The sequence below is a fragment of the Pseudopipra pipra genome, chromosome 9 (assembly GCF_036250125.1).
Source record: "Pseudopipra pipra isolate bDixPip1 chromosome 9, bDixPip1.hap1, whole genome shotgun sequence".
Lineage (NCBI taxonomy): Eukaryota > Metazoa > Chordata > Aves > Passeriformes > Pipridae > Pseudopipra > Pseudopipra pipra.
In genome coordinates this window covers 12,231,977-12,254,315 of record NC_087557.1, presented here as the reverse complement: position 1 = coordinate 12,254,315, position 22,339 = coordinate 12,231,977, and the positions used below count along the sequence as shown (strand labels likewise).

Below are 22,339 nucleotides of genomic sequence, written 5' to 3'. Positions count from 1 at the left end.
AACCGTACAGTACTCCCTGTACACAACATAAAATAAAAATGACGAAAATAAAACCCCGCTGTCAAAACCCAGTGCCTTAATCCTCGTTCCGAGGAAAAGATTTCTCGAGCGGGTGCCCCTCCTTTGGCGGGCAGCACCCCGTTAGCAGCACCCCGCAGCACTTCGGTGCGGCCCGGCAGCACCGCAGCATCAGCATCTCCCGCCCCGCGCCCGCGGCTTCGCTCACGTTGCGCTTCCTCCGGCCGGGCGGTGCTCCCGAGGCGGCACCGGCAGGGCAGGGCAGGGCAGGGCGGAGGATCAGAGCTGCCGGCCCGGCCCCACCGCCCGCACAAGCCCCTCCGGTGACTCAGGGGCGGCCCCGCGGCAGCGCCGCTTCCTGCGGGGCGTCCCCGCGCTTCCTCCCGGCAAGCTCCGCGCCGCACGGCGGGTCCCCGAGCCCCGCCGGTCACACGCGGGGCGCGCCGCGCCCCCGCCCCGCGCCGAGCGCCGCCGCGACAGCTGCGCCGGGAGCGCCCGGCATCGCCAGCGGAACGCGCGTGAGCGGCTGGCACGGCGCGGGGCGGACCAGGGCTCCCGCCCCGGGCGCGTTGTGTGTCCCCAGCGGGCAGCGCGCCCTGCCCCGCGTTCTCTCCCGCAGCCCCGGCCCGGCCCCCGGCGCGCCCCCACAGCCCCTCTGCCCGGCGGCGCAGGCGCAGTGGCGGCCGGAAGCGGCGTGTGGGCCGGCCGGGCCGCGCCCCCGCCCCTCCGCCCGTCCTCCCGGCCCGGCCCCAGCGCGCCGCGGCCCCGCCGAGATGCTGCCCCTCTCCATCAAGGACGATGAGTACAAGCCGCCTAGGCTCAACCTGCTCAGGAAGGTGTCCGGCTGGTTCAGGTGAGGGAGCGGCTCAGGGCGGGCCGGGTGCAGGCGGGGCTGCGGCCAAGCCCCCGCGGAGGGCTCGGGGAAGGTGGTGCCGGGGGTGCCTGGGCGCCCGGCGGGCGGGTCCGGCCTCCTGCCGCTGTGTCGGCGGCCGGTGACCCGCGGTGTGCTCCGTCCGCAGGTCCATCCTGGCGGACAAGACCTCCCGCAACCTTTTCTCCTTCCTCTGCCTCAACCTCTCCTTCGCCTTCGTGGAGCTGCTCTACGGCATCTGGAGTAACAGGTAGCGGGGCTGGGGGCGCGGGGCGGGCCGAGCGCGGCCCCAGCGCGCAGGAAGCGGCGCCTCCCGTCCGGCCAGTGCCACGTCTCCGCCCGGCGGGGCCGGGCCGGGCCTCCTGCCCGCCGTGCGGAGGGGCCGCTCGGCACAGCCTCGGGGCTGCTGGAGCGCTGCCCCGGCCGGGAGCGCTCCCGTGGGCAGCGACCGGCTCGGCCGCCCCTCCGCCGGGGCCCGGCGGCGCGGGGGCGGCGCGACTCGGCGCCTTCGGGAGGAATCCTCTTTGGAACTGCTGTCGTACTCGGCTGTGGGCTGAGGAGGAAGCCTGGCCTTGGCCCGAGTTACAGGACTCGAGGGTTGTAACCGTTTCGTGCTGCCGCTTGCCACAGACATCCTCTGTTTGGGAGGAATTTGTAGGTTGATTCCTGGGTTCCTTCCTCTTTCCGAGGAAAAAAAAGGAATTAGCACATCCAGGTATAATTAAGTGGTACTTTACACAGCACATAAATTCACAAAGGTGGGAAAAAAAGCAGAGACTTGACTAAATTGCTGTTGAAAAATGTGCAGTGAAATACAAGCAAAAGTGCAAAGTAACTTCTGTACTGATGTGTAGACAGTGGTACGGGTAGACAGTGGTGCTAGTGTCAATCATGCTTCATTTGTGATAGAGAAGTTGTTTTATGGTGGTATTTCACTCTCTTTTGTCTATAGTTCAGTTCAGAGTGAACTGGCTTGGAGATGTCAATTAAGCCCAGCAGTGTCCTTCCACGTGGGAGTTAAAGTAGTCCTTGCCAAAAGCTGTAGTATGGACACAAATTACGGAGACTCTTCTTTTTAAGAGTCTGGAGTGAACGCAGCAATGTGGATTTGGAAACAGTTGCATTCTAACACCATGTTTTTCTGAATCTCTCAAACTACACTATAAAATCCTTAACTTTGATTACAGTAATTAATCAAAGCTACAGTGTATCACTAGTGAGCACACAATGTTATCTTGGGCACAGAATATCTTAGTAGCACATAGACTATGTGTTTGGTTTTGGCTTTGATGTTGATTCACTTTGCAGTTGTGTGAGCGCTATTATGTGCATAGTCTGTCTGAGTATGGATGTTTTTTTCCTAATAACTCAGAAGATGTAAATATTTTTCTCTGTAGTTTGTGTATAAAGAGGCTTATGTTCATGTGAGTTCGTTCTGTCTTTTAAGCGTAATTTTTTTCGTAGTGGGACCTAAAAAAGTCCTTTATATGAGGTAACTAGTAGTGACACTTGGCAGTTTGTCACTGTGGAACTTGGCAATTGCAATTGAGAAGACTTACTTATTTTTTTTTTCATAATTGAGATTAAGAATTGTGATTTGCATTAGTTTTGTTTATATTTCAAGTCACTAATTTTGGGTATCTCTAAGCCTAGATTTTGGGCTAGAACAAAACTGTCTTAGCAAGCACCTCCTTAGTAGAGAGTGGTAGCAGAGATTATGATGGGGAATGCCTTCAGTGAAAGCAGGCAGTTCATGCTGTGGAAGAACAAGCACATAACAAGCAAACAAGGAGCCATATAGGGAAAATTATTTCTTCATTTTGCAGAGCACAGCTCCGTCGTTCCCCACATGAGAGATTACCTTTTGTTTGTCAAGCGGGTTGCTTCCTGAACTCACATAGCTGGTTTGTCATTTATATGATCATCCTAGAAATGATTTGGAATGCTGACAATCTTGAAGGACAGAAAACAGAGCTGGACATGGTATTTTGCTAGCTGAGAGCTTGTTTAAAGTTGAAATCTGCTACTTGGGCTGTTCTGTTTTACAATCCTATTACATGCACACTTGTGTAATTTGGTATTAAACTTGTATTATTAAATGAGCTGTGGAAGTGTCCTCATTTAGATGCTGTAGTTTATACTCTGGATGATGTGCTCCATTTGTAAACAAAGTTCTTCCATACATCCCATGTTGCTAATGGTTGACTGAATCACTTGTTTACTTTAGTAATCACTTTGCACACATTTTTTTAAAAAGTCTTGTTAGTTTATAGGTCACTTAAAAAAAGCCTCAGATGAAATGAGATTGGCCTCTTACCAGGCTTCCTGCCACTTGTGCAGCTAAATCACTTACAGCTGTACCCATGATCCAGAGCATGGTTATGCCATGTGGTGAACTGTGCTGCAGACACAGGCTATGCTGTTCCCTGTTGATAAATCCACATGCCTCTGGTCACCTGGAGTAGTGAGCTTAGGTCTTGAAAGCAGCTGTGCTGGTGTTGCACCTACTGTGAGTCTTGCCTTGCTGAGATTTGCAGGTGTGAGCACAGTGCCATGGTAACTTGCTGTATGATTTCTGGTTCTGGAGCTAGTATGGGATTTTGTTTCAGTAACAGCCTTTATATACTTCTCTTTCCTAGGAGACTCTATTGGAAAAAAAAAAAAACAAAACACCAAAAAGAGGCCTCGGAAACCACTAGCTATCTCTGTTTAGCCATGCTTATTCCTCCCATTTCATAATCATTACAACTTAGAGTTACTGTCACCCTGTTTACCTTCTACCCGAATGTTTGGTGTGTTTTATGGGTTTTTTCCCCCCACTGAATCTTTCTTATCGAGGAACCAAGTCTAAAGCGATGAGTTTCCCTAGAGATGTCACCTGGTTTGGGGCAGGGGGAAGCTGTCACCAACACCCTTCAAGAATTCCATAGCAAATTCCATTTTGCTACTTCATAGGCATCCAGCTAAAACATTTGGTTTTAACTTTTAAAGTTTGTTCAGAACAGCTTTATCTGTTTCCTGCTTTGGTGGCTATAGCACCTAAGGACAATTCATCATGGCATCGTCTTTCTGCCTTAAGTGTTACAGTTGTGTGTATGTATAACTCTGTATGTGTCCCTAAAGTATATATGTAAATATATAGATTGAGGCACTTGTTCTCTCTCCTCTCTTCCAAACTCGCCTCTTCCACAGTTGAGTGTTTCATCTGAAACACTTCAGATTAATTTTGTAATTGTTTTCAGTCAGACTCAGATGGTTTAGTTTTTTTAATGTGAGGTAGTTGGAACTCTGGCTAATGAAACCTTTTGTTTGACTTCAGTGTGAAAATGTGGCTGTCTTCTAGAACTTGATACTACCAGTAAACACTTCTTGTTCTCCAGTTTCCTAAAACTGAGTTGTGTACATAATTGTTCTTAGACAACCAAAGGATTGGGAAAATGGAACTTTTGGGATGCTCATCAGTGCCTCTGTATCAAATGTCTTTCCAAATATGAAGCAAATTATGTGTCGCACATACTTCCTTGCAGACTTACAGAACCCGTTTATGAGTAATTTAGTTAACTTTGGCAGCTGTTGTGTGTAGTGTTAAAGCCAGTTTACCTATAGCTTACAAACTGATATGAGTTCTACTGACCGAAAAACTCATGGACTAATTTAGCTTGCTTTGAACTTTTTAGCATGCTGTTTTACCCTACACTTTAACTGTGTTTGTCAGTCAAGATTGTAGTTGTGCATTGGTCTTTGAAATAAATCCTTTAAGATATGATCTTTCAGCTTCTGCTTCATTCAGCTTCTAGATCTAAGAGGAGTGTGGATCTTCTAGTCAATGCCTTGCAGCTGCTAAGGCAAAGATTTAAGGTTGAATTATGTTAGCAAGAGGTGTGCCTGTGGGTAGATCTATTCCAGAGGTTTTGGTTTGTGTCGAGGGAACCCACCTTTCACTAGCACCAAAATCATATGCTAGGAGGATTTTTTTTGCCAAGCGCTCTTCCAAAGTGCCTTTCCTAAGCTGACAAAATCAATTTTGGTGTTATATTTGTGTTGGTGATGAACTGTGGATTTCTCTGTGCTAGCAAAACCATGCCTGAAGCTTAGAAACACAGTGTATTCTGCTAGTGTGTAAAAGATAATTGGCTGTATATTTTTTTTTTATGTTCAACATGTGGAACATAACATTTTTTTCTTGTTCTCTTTCAGTTTAGGTCTAATATCAGATTCTTTCCATATGTTTTTTGACTGTACTGCTCTATTGGCTGGATTAGCAGCTTCAGTTATTTCAAAATGGAGGTCAAATGATGCTTTCTCATATGGGTAAGAAACTTCAGGCTGTTACCTTGATGTACTGTAATAACTGTTTAGGCAGTCATTTTTCACTCTATAAACAAAACCTCTTTTTGCAGAACATGGAAAAGCTATGTTGAAAGTGTGGGGGTTTTTAAGGTGAGTTATGTAAACCTTTAAGTTAATATCGCCCTAGAAATAGTAAAAATATGAAGGCATTGCTTTTGGGGAGAAGTTTTATCCCTTCCAAGATCTCTGTGATCATACTAATGGAAACAAGTTATACAGGAGAAAGGTGCCCTGCCCTGTCGGGTATTAATGGCACCAGTGAAGAGCGAGAGCTGCATCCTGCGTTTGTCCTCGCGGTGCATGAGGAGTGTTACAGGGGCTTTGGCTGCTGCTGTCCCATGCCTTCTTTGGAACAGAAAGTTACAGCTGAAAGGAGCTAAGTCACAGAGATGCTGCACTGAGATTATAAGCTATGATTCTTGGAATCAGTAGGACTTGACATCTGCCATTTGTGGCTGCCATTAATCCGGATCTTCAAGGCTGAGGTGTCATCCCATCCTGCCCTTGGTGGATATACTTGCTGCAGCTGGTTCTGTTGGAGGGTCACTTGGTTTCACTGAACATTGCAGTTCTGCCCTATAGAACAATACTGGTGGTACGATATTATTAATTGGTAATACTGATTAACAGCAAATGAGGTGTAACATGGGCTGCTGCACTCCCCATAACGTTACTGACCCGAGTGTCATCATTTAGCTTCAGCTGTCTTGCTTAAGTGTGAATTCTGTAGTTGAAACTTAAAGCACAGTTTAATTAAGATGGAAACTCCAGTGTGCCCAAAAATCAGTTTATGAAGAATCGTACCATGAACTCAATTGCAATGAAAGCAGGTTCTGTATTAATTACTGCTCTTCATTTAAACAGCTGGTGTTCCATTTATTAGAGAACAGCCACAATTTATTGTTTGATATTTGCTACATGGAAATTACACGTTATTCTAACCTGGCAGTTTTTTATTGTCAAAATTTGATGTTTGAAATAATTAATTTCTACTTAAAACTTTCACTAGTAATCCCCCTTATAGATGGGAAGCAAATTAATGTATGTCAGTTTGATATTATACGAAACTTTACGTCAGAAGACTTCAACTACATCTTGCATGCTTATTTTTGTGGCTTCCCCAAATATATCTTTATACCACAACTTCCAGTAGAGATGATCTTAAATGGAAAGATTTTGACATATTGAAAGATTTTTTTTTTCATGTAGAGCAGGTAATAGCTGATGTGGATCAGGTAGTGTTTGTCAAAATACAACTTAATCCATTTCATACACTTATTCTTAGTTTATATGCTGCATCTTCCATTTAGCAAATTCCTCTGTAGTACAACTGTTTGAGAACTAGAAGATTGCACTCCAATCTTTTAAGTTCCACTTCTAAATTTCAGCATTTAAATGAATGTGGTAATATCTGCTATTGCTTTTTCTGTTTTTTGCAGGTATGTTCGAGCAGAAGTACTTGCTGGTTTTGTAAATGGTTTATTCCTCATCTTTACAGCGTTCTTCATTTTTTCTGAAGGCGTTGAGGTATGTTATGAAGTAAATTACGCTGTCAATTGTCACATTTCTGTTATTAATAAGGGTGAAATTATTGAGTTAAATAAATCGATTAGGTTCATAATTTATTAAAAATCGGTGATTTGAACAGACAATAGGGCCATCTGAAATTGCTGTTTTGTGACACAGAAACCCAGCCTTTTCAGTATATCTGTACTGGCTTCTTAAATGGTGTGTTTTGTTTACGTGTAAAGATTCTGTGAGATGTAGTCTGTCCTTTTTTTCAGCCAGTTAAATGTGTCGTAGAAAGATCTTCACTTTTCATTGTTGAAGGACAAATGAGGCCAAGAAGGAAAGGCCCAAAGTAGCCACTCAGAGGAGTTAGTCATACGTCACGTGCTGGGAAGAAGTTGGACTAACTTGTTAAAGATAGAGCACTATCCTCCAAATCCTGAAGTCTGATATAAATGGCAAGTAGTGATAACTTAGAGATCTACAAGGGTTTTTTTCTCAATTTTTTTTTACATGATGATTCAGGTGATAATTTCAGGATTGAAATTTAGACATTAAGGGCAACATCGAGGATTAAGAGTAAAACTGATAACTATTTCAGATCAGCTTGCATTAATGCTTCTGCTTTTTAATGGGAGATAGACTATACATTTGTTTAGACTTTTACTTCATAAGATGTTCTAGTGAATTTTTCTTTTTTTAATAAAGAACTGGGAAGAGCTTTCAGGAACAGATCTTTTGCATTGATAAGCCTATCAATACCTTAGAATCAGTACAAGCTGGGCTGAAATTGCCTGTAAGCTTGGGAAAACTTCAAATCTAGAAACAGGAAAAAAACTTATTAGAAAAATTAAAAGCTGACTGGTCAAGGGTATTGTTGAAATGTAATTCTCTTCTGGTCTTAGCCCCTGTGGGAAGTATTCCCTTTCCTTGGGATGGTGACTTCTTTTCTCGTTGTTGCTTTAAAGTTTTACATCTGCTGGAAGTTTCATTGTCTTGCTATTGCCTGTACCTTTCATTCCTGTGGAGAGATGGTGAATGTTTATCTCCTCTGTCAACAGTAATTTACGCTTGTCAACACTTGAGATGTAAATTGTATTAGGTCTATAATGTCTCATTGAGAAAAAAATTCCAAACAAAGTAGGTAAAAAAGAATTTAAAAACCAAAAATCAATATAGATTTTAGAAGTTCTAAAAAATGTCACAGTTTGTTCTCAGTCTTCATTTCATTTCCCTCATTGCCTCACTCTTCTCAGAAGAAAGGAAGAAATAGTGGAAGTTGTTTAGGTGACTTGGGCAATCCACAAACGACAACAGACTTGAATGTTTTCATGTGGTGTTGAGTCACCTCCCACAGCAAAATGAAATCTTATGATAACAGTTAGCTCGACTATCAGAATATTCTACTGTACTGTCAGAGCTTTAATAATAAAATTTCAGCTTCAGACAATAAGAATTAGTCTATTATACCAAAAACTGGTAGTCCTGAGTAATTTTTAATTATGTCTGTACATATGTTTGTATGAGAATGCTCCTGTATCTAAGTAGTTTTTTCAGCATCTTTTAATAATGTAAAACTCTACATTTGTGCTTTGTTTTGTTTTTGTTTTTTTGTTTAGAGAGCACTTGAGCCTCCTGATGTACATCATGAGAGACTTCTTCCTGTTTCTATACTAGGATTCATTGTAAATCTTATAGGAATATTTGTTTTTCAGCATGGAGGTCACGGGCATTCACACGGAGCTGGTAGGATGTCTGTAACTTCCAGTACTGTTTCCTTTCTTGGCACCCTGTGTTCCAGGACTTTATAATCCTCCAATGTGAACCCCAGTATTAAATTTGAATGTCTTTTTAGTAGCAATCCTAGCCAAATGTATATTTGACTTCTGACTTCTGTGTTTTGTCACTAGCCCTAGTCACCGTTGTACTTCTCATGTTAATATCCATTAACTGGAACAATTAGAACTCTAGAATCTGCTTTCTGGAACAGGCACTGTTCTGAACAGGCACTCTTCTGCACCTTGTTGAAAGAGATTTGCAGAGTGTCTTTTGGAAAAAATTAAGCTGGACTTAAGCAAGGTTGTGGCTGAAAAATTTAGAAGACATTGTCTGAACCAAATTTAAGCATGGGATGATTCAGCTTCAGGTGCTTCTCAACTCAGGTGTCTTTGAATTGAAATGCAGAATTTATTTGCCTAAATATATGTGGTGAACACTTGGGTTTTTTTCTGCAAAGCCTGTTAGTGTCTCATTCAGCTTAACATATAAAACTTACATAGTCTAGTGGAAGGAAACACTCTTTCGTCTTTAAGCAGCAATCTAAGCTTGAATTTTGAATGTGTGAACAATAGCCTATTTCTGGTTTCTTAAAACAGCTGTTTTTAATGTGATTGTATCTAATTATGTGAACATTTTTCAAATTGTACTAAAAGTGTAGCACAGCTTCTCAGAAGTGGGAATGCATAAAAGCACTTGAGTTCTCAAATCAGTTATATTTTTTAGTGTGTATGTGTATATAATTTATGTGTATATGTATATATATATAATATGGCTGCACAGCAGAGCTGTAGATGACAAACAGTTTTGTTAAGTTTCTTAACTTATTTAAAGCCATACCTTAAGATGACCTAAAAGGCAAATAGGTTTTGAGTGGCTTAGAAACAAATATAAGTGTACTTTAATTCATTATTTAAGTTCATACTCTGATGGTGGTATTTGTCTACAGGGCACGAGCACAGTCATTCTCTGTTTAATGGTGGTCTCGGCCATGGGCACAGCCACGGAGGTCATGGGCACAGCCATGAACAGAAACATGCCCATGGACACAGTCATGGTCACGGCCACGGGCACTCTCATGGTCAGGATTATTGTCATGGTAAGTACTTAGTTAATGTCCTAGACCATCTTGACTCAATCTAAATGTGCTACTAATAATTTACTGGAAAAAAAAAAGAGAGGGTGCTGGCAGCTTGTTGAGATCGTACATGGGAGTAATTTCATTAAATGTCTAGTATGCTGTGCTGCTGCCATGTGTCGTGGCTCATTTTGTGTGTCACTTGCAGTAAGTTCAGTGTTAGTTTTTAAAGGCTGTGATTTACCTGTGGTTTTTGAATGTTCACCTTAATGTTATGTGTTGGCAGAGGGTGGAACAGCTGGATGCGATGGCAATATAATGAAATTATCAAGTGCTCAGCTTCAATTTTCTCATTTAAATCAATAGGCAAAGTTAAGCTGCTTTGCTAGTGTTCTCCATTTCAATAATCTTACAGCTCAAGATATTAGAAAATATGAACACACAAACTTTGAGTACTTATGGATTGTTAGTTGTACTTGGTTTGTGATTTCAAATAAGATTTTCCCTATCTTGTGTAGTTGTAATCTGTTTTAAAAAGGTGGTTGTGAAAAAGGTGCTTGTTACCTTAGCTGTGTTTAAATCTTTTCTATAAAGGCAAACAATCTGAGATGTTCACGCAAAATATGATCAGTAGCCTTCACTATGGGAGAAGAGGCAACCCATTGAAACAGTGCAGATGAAAGCCTTGTGGTGTTGCAGGGTTGTCAGTCCTTCCTGCCTAAGCCATAAACTAGGATCTGATGTGACTAAAAATGTGCACATTCAGAGCAGGGAATAGTGTTGCAACTTGCAGACAGGAGGTGACAGTGTAAAAATACTTACTTGTCTCTTCCTTGCTATTCTTAGCAGAAAAGTGGTGCTTGTTTTCCAGGAGTTCTCCTGGAATTTGGTTGGAAAGTAGGAGCTCCCCACTTTTGCTTCTTCCTTGCTTTCCCCACACTGCCCACCCCAGTGGAACAGTGAATGTAGCTGTGTTGCGCAATTTGATATTCAAATCAACTTTTGTGTAATATATTGTGTATCCTCACTAGAAGTCATTTGCTATCCTTTAACAAGTTTTTCTTAACATATCTTTCTAGTGTGTTCCACAGAGGCATTAATCTGCTTGGATGAGAGGATTTTTTGCTTAGTTCTACCTTCTCCAAGTCTTATCCTTGTTGTGCAATTAGAAATTTCCAAAAGGAAGACCATAACAGAATGTACCACTAGAGAGAGCCTTTGTCTAGGTTAATGTGTCAATAATTGTCTTCACAGATGACCATTCTCTTGAAGCAGTGGCTGGATCCAGCAAACAGATTTTACAAGGTATGATGATAATAAGTATAATAGTTTATTGGTTTTATCGAGGCCTGCCTGTCATTCATTTGTTTTAGAGGGTTCCTCTGGATAAATGCCACATTTTTCATAGAGGAGCTACTCTATGAAATCCCATTCCCCCTGTAAGCAGAGCAATGCTGTACCCTGTGCATGTGTAATTCACTGAAGTGTAAATGTAATGCAGTGTCAACACAGTTTAAAAGAGAGATCCCAAAATCTGGAATTCTGCTTCTGTTACTGGTGCTGAAAAATCAAATAATGAAAAACTAGGAAAGAGTGGTTAAAAGCAGAAACTTAAGGACCCTAATTGCAATGTATGTTCTGGAAAATGAAGAACAATATGATTAAGATAGAATGTATTTGAAAAATGCAGATAGATATAATTGTTAAAGAGTATCTAAGCTTAAAACTTATCCTTCATCAAGCTCTTAGAGTTGGTTTAAAGAAGGTGGTAATTTGTGATGCAAAGACAATCACTTACCTGACAATCATTCACAAAGACAATCACCAGCAGATCAATGTCCAGGGAAGTCTCTGAGCAGCTATTTTGAAAAGACAGCACCTCAGTTTTAGTGCTGAGCATGTGTGAGATGGTATGGAGTATCCCCCTGGTCTGTTTGGGTCACCTGTCCTGGCTATGTGCCCTCCCAGCATCTTGCCCCCATCAGCCTCCTTGCTCTGGGGGCAGTGAGAAATGAAAGGCCTTGATGCTGTCTAAACCACAGCATCATGCAGGCTCCTGTGGAGAAAACCTGACTCTGTCCCAGCCAGATACAGTACAAATGTAGGCTTGGAAAAATGACTTAAGAGCTGATTTGTAGTTGGGTGTTGTTTTTACAAGAGGCTGGAGACTTGTATTCAAAAAGCTGCTTCTGAGTGACTTCCCATCATCGCCAGCAGAGAGCTCCAAAGACTAAATTTTGGCTAGCTGCAAAGTACATCTTTGTATTTTAAGGCAGTGTTGTTCTTCAAAATAAGAGTGAAGTTTTTCATGTCTGCAGCAGTGTTTAATTCTCAAAACTATTTGTCTTGGATTTCTTTGCCAAATAACTTCTGAGAGATGTCGTCAATGAAACAGTAGCATGTTTCAAAGCTTTGCAGAGCTGTTTCTGTTAATAGTCTGTCCATCTTAGCACTGTCTGTAGGCACCAGGGAACGTGAATTTCTTTACTATAATGTGAATGAAAAAAATCTAGCTGCATCTGTTAATCACTGTTTAAGTTGATAGCCATGCTATGAAATACCCCTTACTGCTAACTGAAGAAAAGAATGTAAATTCTTCAGGTGGTCTATATTCTAAAAATATGTTAAAATCTTGTGATCACTTTGTGTGCTTGACCCAAAATTGACCACAAATTAAACAGGTATAAATCATGTTATCTAGTTCTTGCAACTCTTCTCTGTAAAATGTCTTTGAAATACACTCTTTGAAATACATGTCTTTGAGAATGCCAAGTTGTAATGATATCAATTGATCTTTTACAGGTGTATTTCTACACATTGTGGCAGACACGCTCGGAAGTATTGGTGTGATCATATCTGCTATATTGATGCAGAACTATGGTCTAATGATAGCAGATCCTATTTGTTCAATGCTGATAGCACTACTTATAGGTGTAAGGTAAGTGTTGCTATCCCTGATATTTGGTAGTACTTCTGATGCTAGTTACAGCAGAAATTATAGCTCAGAAGAAAAGGTTTGTTATGCTGATGACTTACAATGTTTGCTTTTCTTCTGAGAGGGGTATGTTATCTCTCTTCTGTACAGCTGTTCTGATGAACTCTTGTATGAGCTATTTTCTTTCCCTTTTCTACAGCCACAACTTTTGCTCTTAGATCTTCATATTTTGGCCATTTGCATAATACTACAAAAACGTCTTTCAGGTTCAAACTGTAGAAAGCTTCCTCTCTGTATTTAGTACATGCTTATATAAACCAATGTACTCCAGTAAATGGAGCAGAATGGCTTCAGGGCAGCAGAGTTGAGCCTGCTGGCACAGGATGTGCCCTTGTCCTTGACAAATCAAGGCTGGTAGGTTTTAAATTTTTTTTTCTTTCTCTGGTGAAAACTGTCTTTTCCTTTGTTTTTGTACTCTGAGACATCCTTATTCCTTTTAAAACCTGATGGAAATGCTTCAAGTAGCTCTAGACTTTTCCAGTTGGTGCTTACCAAGATCACTGTAAATGTGAAGCTATTTGGATTAGACTGGACAAGCAAATATTTCATTGAGTGACGCTGTTATTGAGGTTTTCTGGCAGCAGTTTCAATGGTGGCGCAGGGCAGCGTGCCTCAGCTCCAGTTACAACCTAATAACTGAACACCTTTGTCTCTTCAGCAGTGGTGAATGTCATCTGAACTGCAGTTACTTATGCTTATACCATGTATGGCATGTTTACAGCATATGCATGGCAGCATTCACAGGATTATTGATGTGAATCTCCCCATTTATCAAAGTAGGGCAGCGTGCTTCAGACACAACGCCCACAGAAATCTGCTAGAGATCACTATTATCATTTTAATATACACTCTTAATATTTTAACTTAAACATCTTGTAATTTCATAAAGGACAAATTATTACAAGCTACTTCTATTACTGAAATTTCAAAATATGGGAGAGGAAATGTGCAGGTTACCAAGAGGGGAGAAACTATTGCTGAGGTAAAGATAGTAGCTGAGTAAAACACAGGTTTCCATACACTTAGATTAGTGTACATAGATTAAATAATTGTCTGCTGTTTCAAAGGAATATTTGTCCATTTTTTCTGTGTCCCTTTTACTAGTTAAACCAACTTTGATAAGGTGAAGTGGGGTGAGAGTGTGTGTGTGCCCCAACAAGTGGACCCCACTCATGTGTGTTCAAAAATCAGGATCTGTTCCATAATCAGGATCTTTGTGACTCTAATAAAGCAAGCACAGTTTTGAGTCAGAGATGCAAAAGCCAGTCTGATAAGGTTGTCCAAAAGTTTTAATGGCGTTTAGGGACTTCACCCTAGTTGGAACTGTATCCTCCCAAGTTATTGCTTAATGGTCTGATTTTCACCTAGAGTCTGCAGGGCATGAGTAGGGGGTAGGTTTGATCCTGGGCTCTTTTTTCCCTGGTGTTTTGTTTGTTTTTTGGGGTTTTTTTTTTTGTGGTTGTTGTTAGTTTTTTGGGAGTTTGTGTTGTTTTTCTTTTCTTTTAATCGGTATTCTTTCTATGATACTTATATATCGAAAGAAGGAATAAAGCCAGAACACAAATCCTTATTCCCTTTTGTGGAACTTTTTGAGAAAGCAGTTGCAGGAGAGTGCAGAGGGAAGTCATTGCTCTTAATCCAGTGTTGCTTGTGTCTATGTGAGATAACTGTTCATTCATTCTTTTACTGAGTGTTTGCTTTGCTTCAAGGTTGGGGCAGTTCTCTCAGATTTACTTGAGTCTTGCCTGCTTCTGTAAGTGGGTGTTCTCTGTTCAGGTTTCTAAAATGATGGTCACACTTGCCAAAAGAAATCACACAAATACCTGTGTAAGATGACTAAAAAGCTTACTGCTGCAGTATAAAGCTGTCCAGACTCTACTTTGTAACCTGCTTTGTCTTGTGCACAGGCAGAAGGGTTGAGCAACGCTTCCTCAGAGAAGTCAAGTAGTGCTTTTAAATCAAATGGTTGAGCCTTGCTGTAGACAACATCTCTAATTAGTGCAAATTGTCAGCTGCTGACACGGTGTCTCTGTGTTGCTCCTGTGATCCTTCACTAAGGCTGCTCTAGGGTGACATATTCTCTGCCTAACACCTCCTGAGTTAGCACAGAACATTCTGACTGCATAGTGAAAATCTGCTGTGGGATTTGAGTTTGCCTGGATGCAACCACTAGTATCTAATGAACCCTTCTTTAATTACTTTTGGTACTATCTCATGCAAGTGTCCATTTAATTATAAATAGGACAAGCTTAAAATAGACAAGTCTGTCTTACTAACATTTTTAAGGTTGCTTTTTTTAACAAAAGCTTGGCTATTTCATACTTGTTCAGGTTGACACTTGAAGTTTTTTTCCAAGGTGTTGTCCTCATAATTGTATGTGCCTGAATCAATATACAATTTCTCAAGTCTCTAAACTGCTTTTAATATTTAAAACTAAATATTCATTTAGTTTTTAGCCTTAGCATTCTGAGCCTTATTCAGAACGTTGAAGCAATTTTAGTATTTCAGTCAGCTATGTGAAATTAGACACCACACAAAAGCCACAACACTAGTATAAATCAAGTTTGTCTGAAACCACTATTAGACCCACATGTTTCTAGAAAGGCACAGTAGACTAAATCTCATACTAGATTGCATAGGGTATGCAGACTACATATTAAGTGGTCAAAGAAATGAGGCAATTTACATTTAGTGAAGTTGTTTCCATGGGTTACCTAATTTTTTTGCATAAAATCTAAAGCTTCTTGAACATGATATAATATGAAAGAGCTTTGGGGGAGGGTGTGCCTGTACTGTTTTGGATATATGTCTTTAATGTTTGAGGCATAACAATATGAAAAAATTACTTTTTTAAATGAAGTGCTGCATTCTGTAAGATTCAGAAGCAATGTTTTATAGCAAAACTCCTCCAAACTAGCATGTTTGTCATTGGTGTTGTTTTAAGCCATTATTGCTAAATGTCGTGCACTGCTTTTATTTACAGGGTAATGGTACCTGCCAACCTTGCTTGAGAGTCAAGGTACTATGTTGTTATGAGAACAAGCAATTCAAAATCAGTAAAGTAAAGTTGAAACCTGTCATCCTTGTCTTGAGCAAAGCTTGCAGTCTGATTAAAATTGCCATTGCCTAGTAGAAAAATTTTATTAAAGTTCTCAAATAGGCTGACAGCCTTGGCACTGTGGATATGGATGGTGGTTGGGGAAAAACAAAGAATTTGGAAATCTGGCTGTAGATTTTCAGCTATGGTGTTTGAAGAACCATAGCTGGTCTTGATCCTTAGCAATGTTTGTTTACCTTCCACAAAATCTATCACAAATATCCTCTCTTTTCTGTAGTGCTGAGAGCACTGAATGAATTTCCTGCTGCGCTCTGAGTGCAATGACGGTGAAAAGGGTTCTTTACCCAGTGTTGTTTTCAGCCCTGCAGTCTGAGATTATAACAATGCCAGGGTCTTTCCTAGCTATGCCTACAAAAACAGTGGCATAAAAAGGATGGGACTGGAATGGATATGAATATTATCTGAATGCGATGCAGGTTAATTAAGAGTTTGATGCTTTCACTCTTCATTTTTAATCAAGCCTTGTGTCACTGGCAGGCTGGATTTATCAGATTCATATAAATAGCTTTTATCTGTTTGAACACCTTTCACTTCTTCTGTAACTGTTATGTGCAACTGTGATGTGCTGTAACATTAGCTGCTTTTGCAGTTCTAGCTTTTTCAGAGGATATGTTTTTATCCCAAGTCTAGCTGTGGGTTAGCACCTCTTTCAAATTCCATTGTCTTGTAAAAGAGTGTGGTATTTTAGACTTAAGGCTTGGTAATCAAGAGACCAATGGAAAATTGAGTCTACTTTAGCAGCAAAGTTTAAAGACTCCTTGTGCATGACAAAGCTTTCCACTTGATGAGCATTCAGCATTATTTATTTTCCTCGATGATCTTATCATTTAAAACAAACAAGAGGGGAAGTACCAGTGCAATAGTTGCTGCAGAGAGAGCCATGTATTTTTTTCACTAACGATTAATCCAAAAAAAAAGAAAAGGAAAGCTTTGTCAAATTCTCATCCTGCTTGGTTTTGTCATCTTTCGTAATGTTTTCTTCAGTCACGTGAGATGGAACTGATATTTCTAGTGCCTCCTTGTGATTAAATATTACTGTGTTTAGTTAATGTTTGAGAAAAGAGCATAGTGTGTGGAGTTTTGGGTTTTAAATTAAAGGTTTTGTACTTAAGTAGTATGCCTGAAACAATGGAAAACATCAGACATCATCAAAGTGGATTCTGTTGTTTGTGGTGTTAGTTTGGCTTACAGTAAGACTGTCTCGTGAGATGGTATCCCGTTGGATGCAGAGGGGTATGGCCGGCTGTGCTCTTAACAGCATTTGTGAGGGCCTATCACATCCCTGCAGCTGTCCTTTGGCCTTTTCAGCTTTTCAAAAGATGACATTTGTATCTGAACACTAAGACAGAGCAGGAGGGTGTGACCCAGGATATGCTTCAACTTCACCAACAGTATCAAGCCACATCCTGATTTACCTCTATTCTTTGGACTTTTAAGATGGTTTTGTTTCATAGCCTGTCTCTCCAAATGTACTGAGAGTTAATTTCCCTTCCATCAGATAATGTACATCAGTTTTACCAAATAATGTAAATAAGTTGTGCAAAGTAGACATTTTTTGTTAGATTTCTTTCCTGGCTTTTTTCACTCGTAGTGGTATGTTTCAACAGAAAGGCAGGCTATTACATTCTCCATTCCTTTAGCTATTTCCCTGGGGAAAAATATGCAGCCTGTATGTGTGTGGTTTTTGAAGCCTTTGGGTGCATATGTTACAGGGACCTTGTTAAATTTATGGAGATGGAGTCAGTGTTCAAAATTCCTGCATTCAGTTTGCATCCTGAAGTTGTGTATTGGTCTTTCAAGGTTTTTATTAAGAAGCAAACCTGCATTTTAAATAGTGAGTTAAACTGAAATCAATTCATCAGTGGAGTGTTTTGGCAGCTCCAGCTCCCCTTGATGTAATGCTTGTGACATGGACATTATTTAGTGAGATGGGTCCATTAATGAGAACCTTTTTTTCCCTAAACTTCTGTAATCCACTCTAGAATGTGACACTCCAATTAAGCTTCCTTTAGACAGATTGACAGTTATTGCACTGCTAAATGTTTGTCTTGGTGACAGGTCCAGTTTAGGCAACTCCTGGGTGTCCCTAATTGCTTCTTCCTATTTCTGAACTGATGCCTTGGTAGCAGCACAACTGTGTGAGGCCATGTGATGGAGTGCACCAGGCAGTGACTTTGGCTGGAACCACCATTGTGCCTGCAAGAAGACTTCATTTTAGGGTGATGGTTTTTCCAGAGGTTCATTAGACAGGAGTCACACACCCTCTAAGTCCCTCCCGCCCCTGGCTAAGGTTTAGCCAAGGGGTGGGCTGAGCAATCAGTCAGCCAGCACTGCTTCCATGGACTAATGGAACCACCTGTTTAAAACTGGTTAGGTCACATTGTCCACCATCTGCAAATACACAGCTGGTCTGTGCCATGCATTCCACATCACTTCATGAGATTTTGAACAAAGTTTCTGTGGTTTGCTCTAAGAACTAGCCTGGTTAATCTCTTACAAATGTTTTGGGCGTGCTTGCAATCCTATTACTCTGTGTACTGCAGCTGTGATGCCAGTGCTGAACTCTGAAATTCAGCTTACCATTTCTGAAATATATAGTCACGTTTGGTCCAGAGTGTTCGGTGACTTGTATGCTCTTGAAATTAAATTGCTATTTAAGCTTTGGTGTTGGGTTATAGATATTTGTTATCCTCTTGAAAATGTTAGAATGCTGTACTGAACCAGGCATGGTGCACTGTTCCTAAACAAAAAAGGTACCAAGCTGAATACTTAATAAGAGTATAACTTTTTAGTGGTAGCTTCAGGGTATGGGCTTACTGGTCTCTTGGTTTTATTAAAAAAAAAAAAAAGTAATAACAATAAAAAAGGGTATTAAATGTCTACTTAGTTATCTGATTAAACAAGACCACTTGGCCAAGAGGGAACCTCTAATTGCTTCCAAATGTTTAACCCCTGAGTTTGGATGAGACCCTACACTTAGTTCACTGCAAGAATATGCAAAGTTGTCTGTTTCTGACAAAATAACTTTGTAATAGCTGGACTGCTCCACACTGATTTCATTTTATGATTGCTCCATTATTATCTTAGTTCATAAGAAAAATATGCCTTAAGCCAAACACAAAGGCAAACCCTATTGCAGTTGAATATTGTTATGATTACTTGTGAATGATTTGCCATTGAAGTAGGTTTTGAGCTATACTTATCAGCTGCTTTGTTGTATAACTTCTAAGATACTAAGATATCTCATCTCAAATCCCATGATTAAACTATTAGTCTTTTGTGATCAGCCATTGGGTAGTTCTGTGGAAAATGTGAGGGAGAAGTAATCTTGCCTTTGGTAAGACACCACAGCAATTTTGTAAATCCTTCTATTTTCTATACTAGGTTTTCATGGCAACACTCTCAGCTTCTGGATGAACAACTAAAGAAGAATTTCTCATGAGTGTTAAGGAACCTTAGGTTGCATCTTTTGAAAATGTAATAATAGCTAATTTCCTTTTTTCTTTCTAGTATTGTTCCACTTTTAAAAGAATCCATTGGGATTTTGATGCAGCGAACTCCTCCTTCCTTGGAAAATGCCCTGCCTCAGTGCTACCAGAGGGTGAGCTCTTAAGCCATTTTTGCTCATCAAGCTGCTGGCTTATTGAGCCTCAGCTGTGTGTATGAGGATATTTTATGATGTTTTTTCAGTAATGCCTGTAAAAGTTCTTTAGAATATACAAATGGAGGTACTAGTTTAATTAATGTTTTCCTGAAGTCCCAAATTGTATGTAGCTTCTCCTTAGTTTGTGTTTTAAAAATGTGCTATGTTAGTGAAGAAAAATAGATCCTGAAGCTTTTCCTCCCAAAGTCTTCTGTGCTTACACAAAGTGCAAAATGTTTTTCTGTTTTGTTCAGTTTTTGTCTCCCACAAAATCTAGTTCTTAGTAATGTGAGGTGGAGTAACATTGAAAGTGTATTTGAGTATACATAGGTTACTCTGGATTTGACCTGTTCTCCTGTTTAACTAATCTATTACAGTGTCATGACCAGAACACTGAAGTGTCTTTGCAAAGTTAATAGGAAGCACTTGTAGGAATGCTGTCTGCCCTGGGGGAGTTACAGATTGTAATTGGTCACTTGGAGGGTTTGCTACAATTGGACAGAGGAAAAAGAAGGGGGTTGGCAGGACAAACCTAAGCCCTCACAGAATATTTACAGAAACGTTAATGTATTAATATAAATTATATATGAATATGTTTTCATTGAAGTTAGAATCTCACAAATTTTTTCACAGCAGAATTCCCACTTTTGCAAAAATTGCAGTTTTACTTTAATGCCCTCTCAAATTCAGTAACTGACTTTTTTCTTTTGGACACCTCTATTTTCAGGAATGGTTTCCGTAAAATACACGTAGAATGTAAATGCATGGTACAAAATCATGGCATATACACAAATCTGAATGATTTCACCTTCCTTAGGATAACCGAGATAGTAATGAGAAATTTTGCTAAAAGATCACAATTTGCACAGTGAACTAGAAGGAGAAGAATGCATTGGCTTTTATAATATTTTCTGTAAAAAACATAGTACAGACAAACATTTTCTGAAATACATTTTCTGAAATTTGCCTGTATTTTTAGGTGCAGCAGTTGCAAGGAGTTTACAGTTTACATGATCCACATTTCTGGACCCTCTGTACTGATGTTTACATAGGGACTTTGAAATTATTAGTAGCTCCTGATGCTGATGGAAGGTGGATTCTAAGCCAGACTCACAATATTTTTACTCAGGTATGTCTTATCAGTGGAAATCACATCTCAAAACATAAACTGCCTGTCACGTGATGTGACACTGTAATTCTTATCAAGCAAAATTAAATGTTTCTGGGTTTGGAATCTGTGTTTTGGAAAGCTTCTCTGCTCCAGCTGTATAGAACAATTTCAGAATACTCAGTTGTGTAGATGGAATTACTGTGCCTCTCTGCATTCGTTTTTGATGCCACTTAATGGAAATAACACCTCAGGTGTATCAAATTGGGTTGACCTATATTGACCTATGAGGAACCAAGAAAATAGCTGAGGAACCAAGAAAATAGCTGAGGCTTCCCTTGGGATAGGGCTTCCAACCACAGACTGGACCTATTCAAGCTTTTCACTGCACTGGCTGCTTGCACATGTGATGACTTTCTTGCCAAAATCATAATGTAGAACTGGTTTGAACGACAAAATCCTGTGTTATGCTCTTGTACTTAGCTTCATTTTAAACCGACAGCTCTTCAAGCAGCTTACTTTTCAGGAAGTTAAACTTGTACAAAAGAAAGTAAGAATTGCTTTTGTGCAGCTTCACGAATGGCAGTGATTTAGGATGAATCAGAGAAGGTAATGTAGCAAAGCTAATGCTAATATATCATTACTTGACTGTGTGAAGAACTCTGTATTCACACTGTGCTCTCAGTGATCGATGTGCTAAATGTGAGAGATGAATTACAGATAAATAAGACATTGAGGGTTTTTGCTAGGTAACTTACTGCTGTGAACTGATGTTCAGGACAGGTAAATTGCTTTGGCTTTACCGGGTTTTTAACTCTCCTTCCCTTCTCCATAGGCAGGAGTAAGACAGCTTTACATACAGATTGATGTTGCAGCCATGTAGTGAATTTCTGGAATTGTGCTGTTGGACCAAAGTTTTCAGTACTGTACTGGTACAACAACCTACTTCTCGAGACAGAGCCTGCCTCCACCACTGTTCTGGAATCGACTGAAGAGATTTCTGCCCTTGGGCTATGGGTGGAGTTCACTTCTAAGGAGTAAATATTGAATGAATGTTATGGACTTTGGGTCTTGGTTTTTTTGGGGCCCCCAAACTTGTAAGTTTTTGAGGGGTTTTTACTTAATAAGATTGCGGTACTGGAAACCCTGTCATGTCTTCAGTAAAGCTGCTGAAACCACTGCTCATTCCCATAAAACCAGTGTTATCGACAATTGGAAACTTGTTTTGTAGATGATGTCACAATGGCTGACATGCTTCAATATAATTGTATGTTTGTACAATTGTTTGTACTTTGCAAACTTAATGAACCAAACCATATTGGGTTTTCAAAGTGCCTTTTATATCAGGAGAGCTATTTGCCAGCATAAATATGGAGCATCAAAGGGTTTTATTACTTTTACAAATAATCTTGTATGCAGTCTGATTATTTACTAGTGATGTATGTGGGGGGGTTGTGTACTTGCATAACTGTAGATGTTAGACTTCCATTATACTTGCATCTTACCAGACAGAAGAATTCTAAATGTAAAAGACAAAGCTGTTGTGAAGAGACTTGCTTCCAAAATAAGCTGGGTATTTTGTTACACATGTCTTGTGAAAATTATTTTCGTCAAAATATTAAGATTTAACTCCAATTCTTAGTCTCTTCATACTGTTGAAAGTAATGAGACACTACATGATGCTACTCATGTTTATAGTCACTTAAGAAACAGACAGCTGAGGGAAGATGCTGGTGATGGAAGCAGTGCTTGAAGTTTTTCATTTTCCAAATCCTGGTGGAAAAAACTAAATCTCAAAATTGTTTGTGAAAGCTTAAATCTCCTTGATTTTAATAGGTTGTAATATTTTTTATTAAAGTGATTGGTGAGATAA

General features: G+C 40.3%; 2 protein-coding genes across 5 annotated transcripts in view; one reads left to right on the top strand and one right to left on the bottom strand.

The window, feature by feature from the left end:
• Window positions 1-957, bottom strand: part of EXTL2 (exostosin like glycosyltransferase 2) — a 7,916-nt gene extending 6,959 nt beyond the window's left edge. Inside the window, exon 1 of one of the 3 annotated variants that reach the window (XR_010432703.1) lies at window positions 227-549. The gene's annotated coding sequence lies outside the window, so the exon portion shown is untranslated. Of the gene's footprint in view, window positions 1-226; window positions 550-842 lie in introns of those variants that run through there. The other 2 variants (XM_064664593.1, XM_064664591.1) reach the window with 2 other exon arrangements.
• Window positions 717-22,339, top strand: SLC30A7 (solute carrier family 30 member 7). 2 transcript variants are annotated; one of them, XM_064664584.1, is made up of 11 exons: window positions 717-871; window positions 1,038-1,139; window positions 5,087-5,200; window positions 6,679-6,766; window positions 8,368-8,494; window positions 9,474-9,623; window positions 10,857-10,907; window positions 12,405-12,540; window positions 19,226-19,316; window positions 20,338-20,487; window positions 21,302-22,339. In XM_064664584.1, exons 1-11 carry the CDS (start codon window positions 792-794, stop codon window positions 21,347-21,349), a joined length of 1,137 nt encoding a protein of 378 aa, XP_064520654.1. In that variant the 5' UTR covers window positions 717-791; the 3' UTR covers window positions 21,350-22,339. The 2 variants fall into 2 exon arrangements, with proteins under 2 accessions (XP_064520654.1, XP_064520655.1); XM_064664585.1 differs by lacking the exons at window positions 717-871; window positions 1,038-1,139 and adding an exon at window positions 1,333-1,604.

What these genes read in the sequence shown, in the direction of transcription:
- SLC30A7 (XM_064664584.1), top strand. Translation starts at nt 792, where the DNA reads ATGCTGCCCCTCTCCATCAAGGACGATGAGTACAAGCCGCCTAGGCTC. An exon ending in AATGATGCTTTCTCATATGG is followed by an intron (nt 5,201 to 6,678) that starts GTAAGAAACTTC and finishes TGTTTTTTGCAG; the next exon opens with GTATGTTCGAGCAGAAGTAC. An exon ending in CTCACAATATTTTTACTCAG is followed by an intron (nt 20,488 to 21,301) that starts GTATGTCTTATC and finishes CCTTCTCCATAG; the next exon opens with GCAGGAGTAAGACAGCTTTA.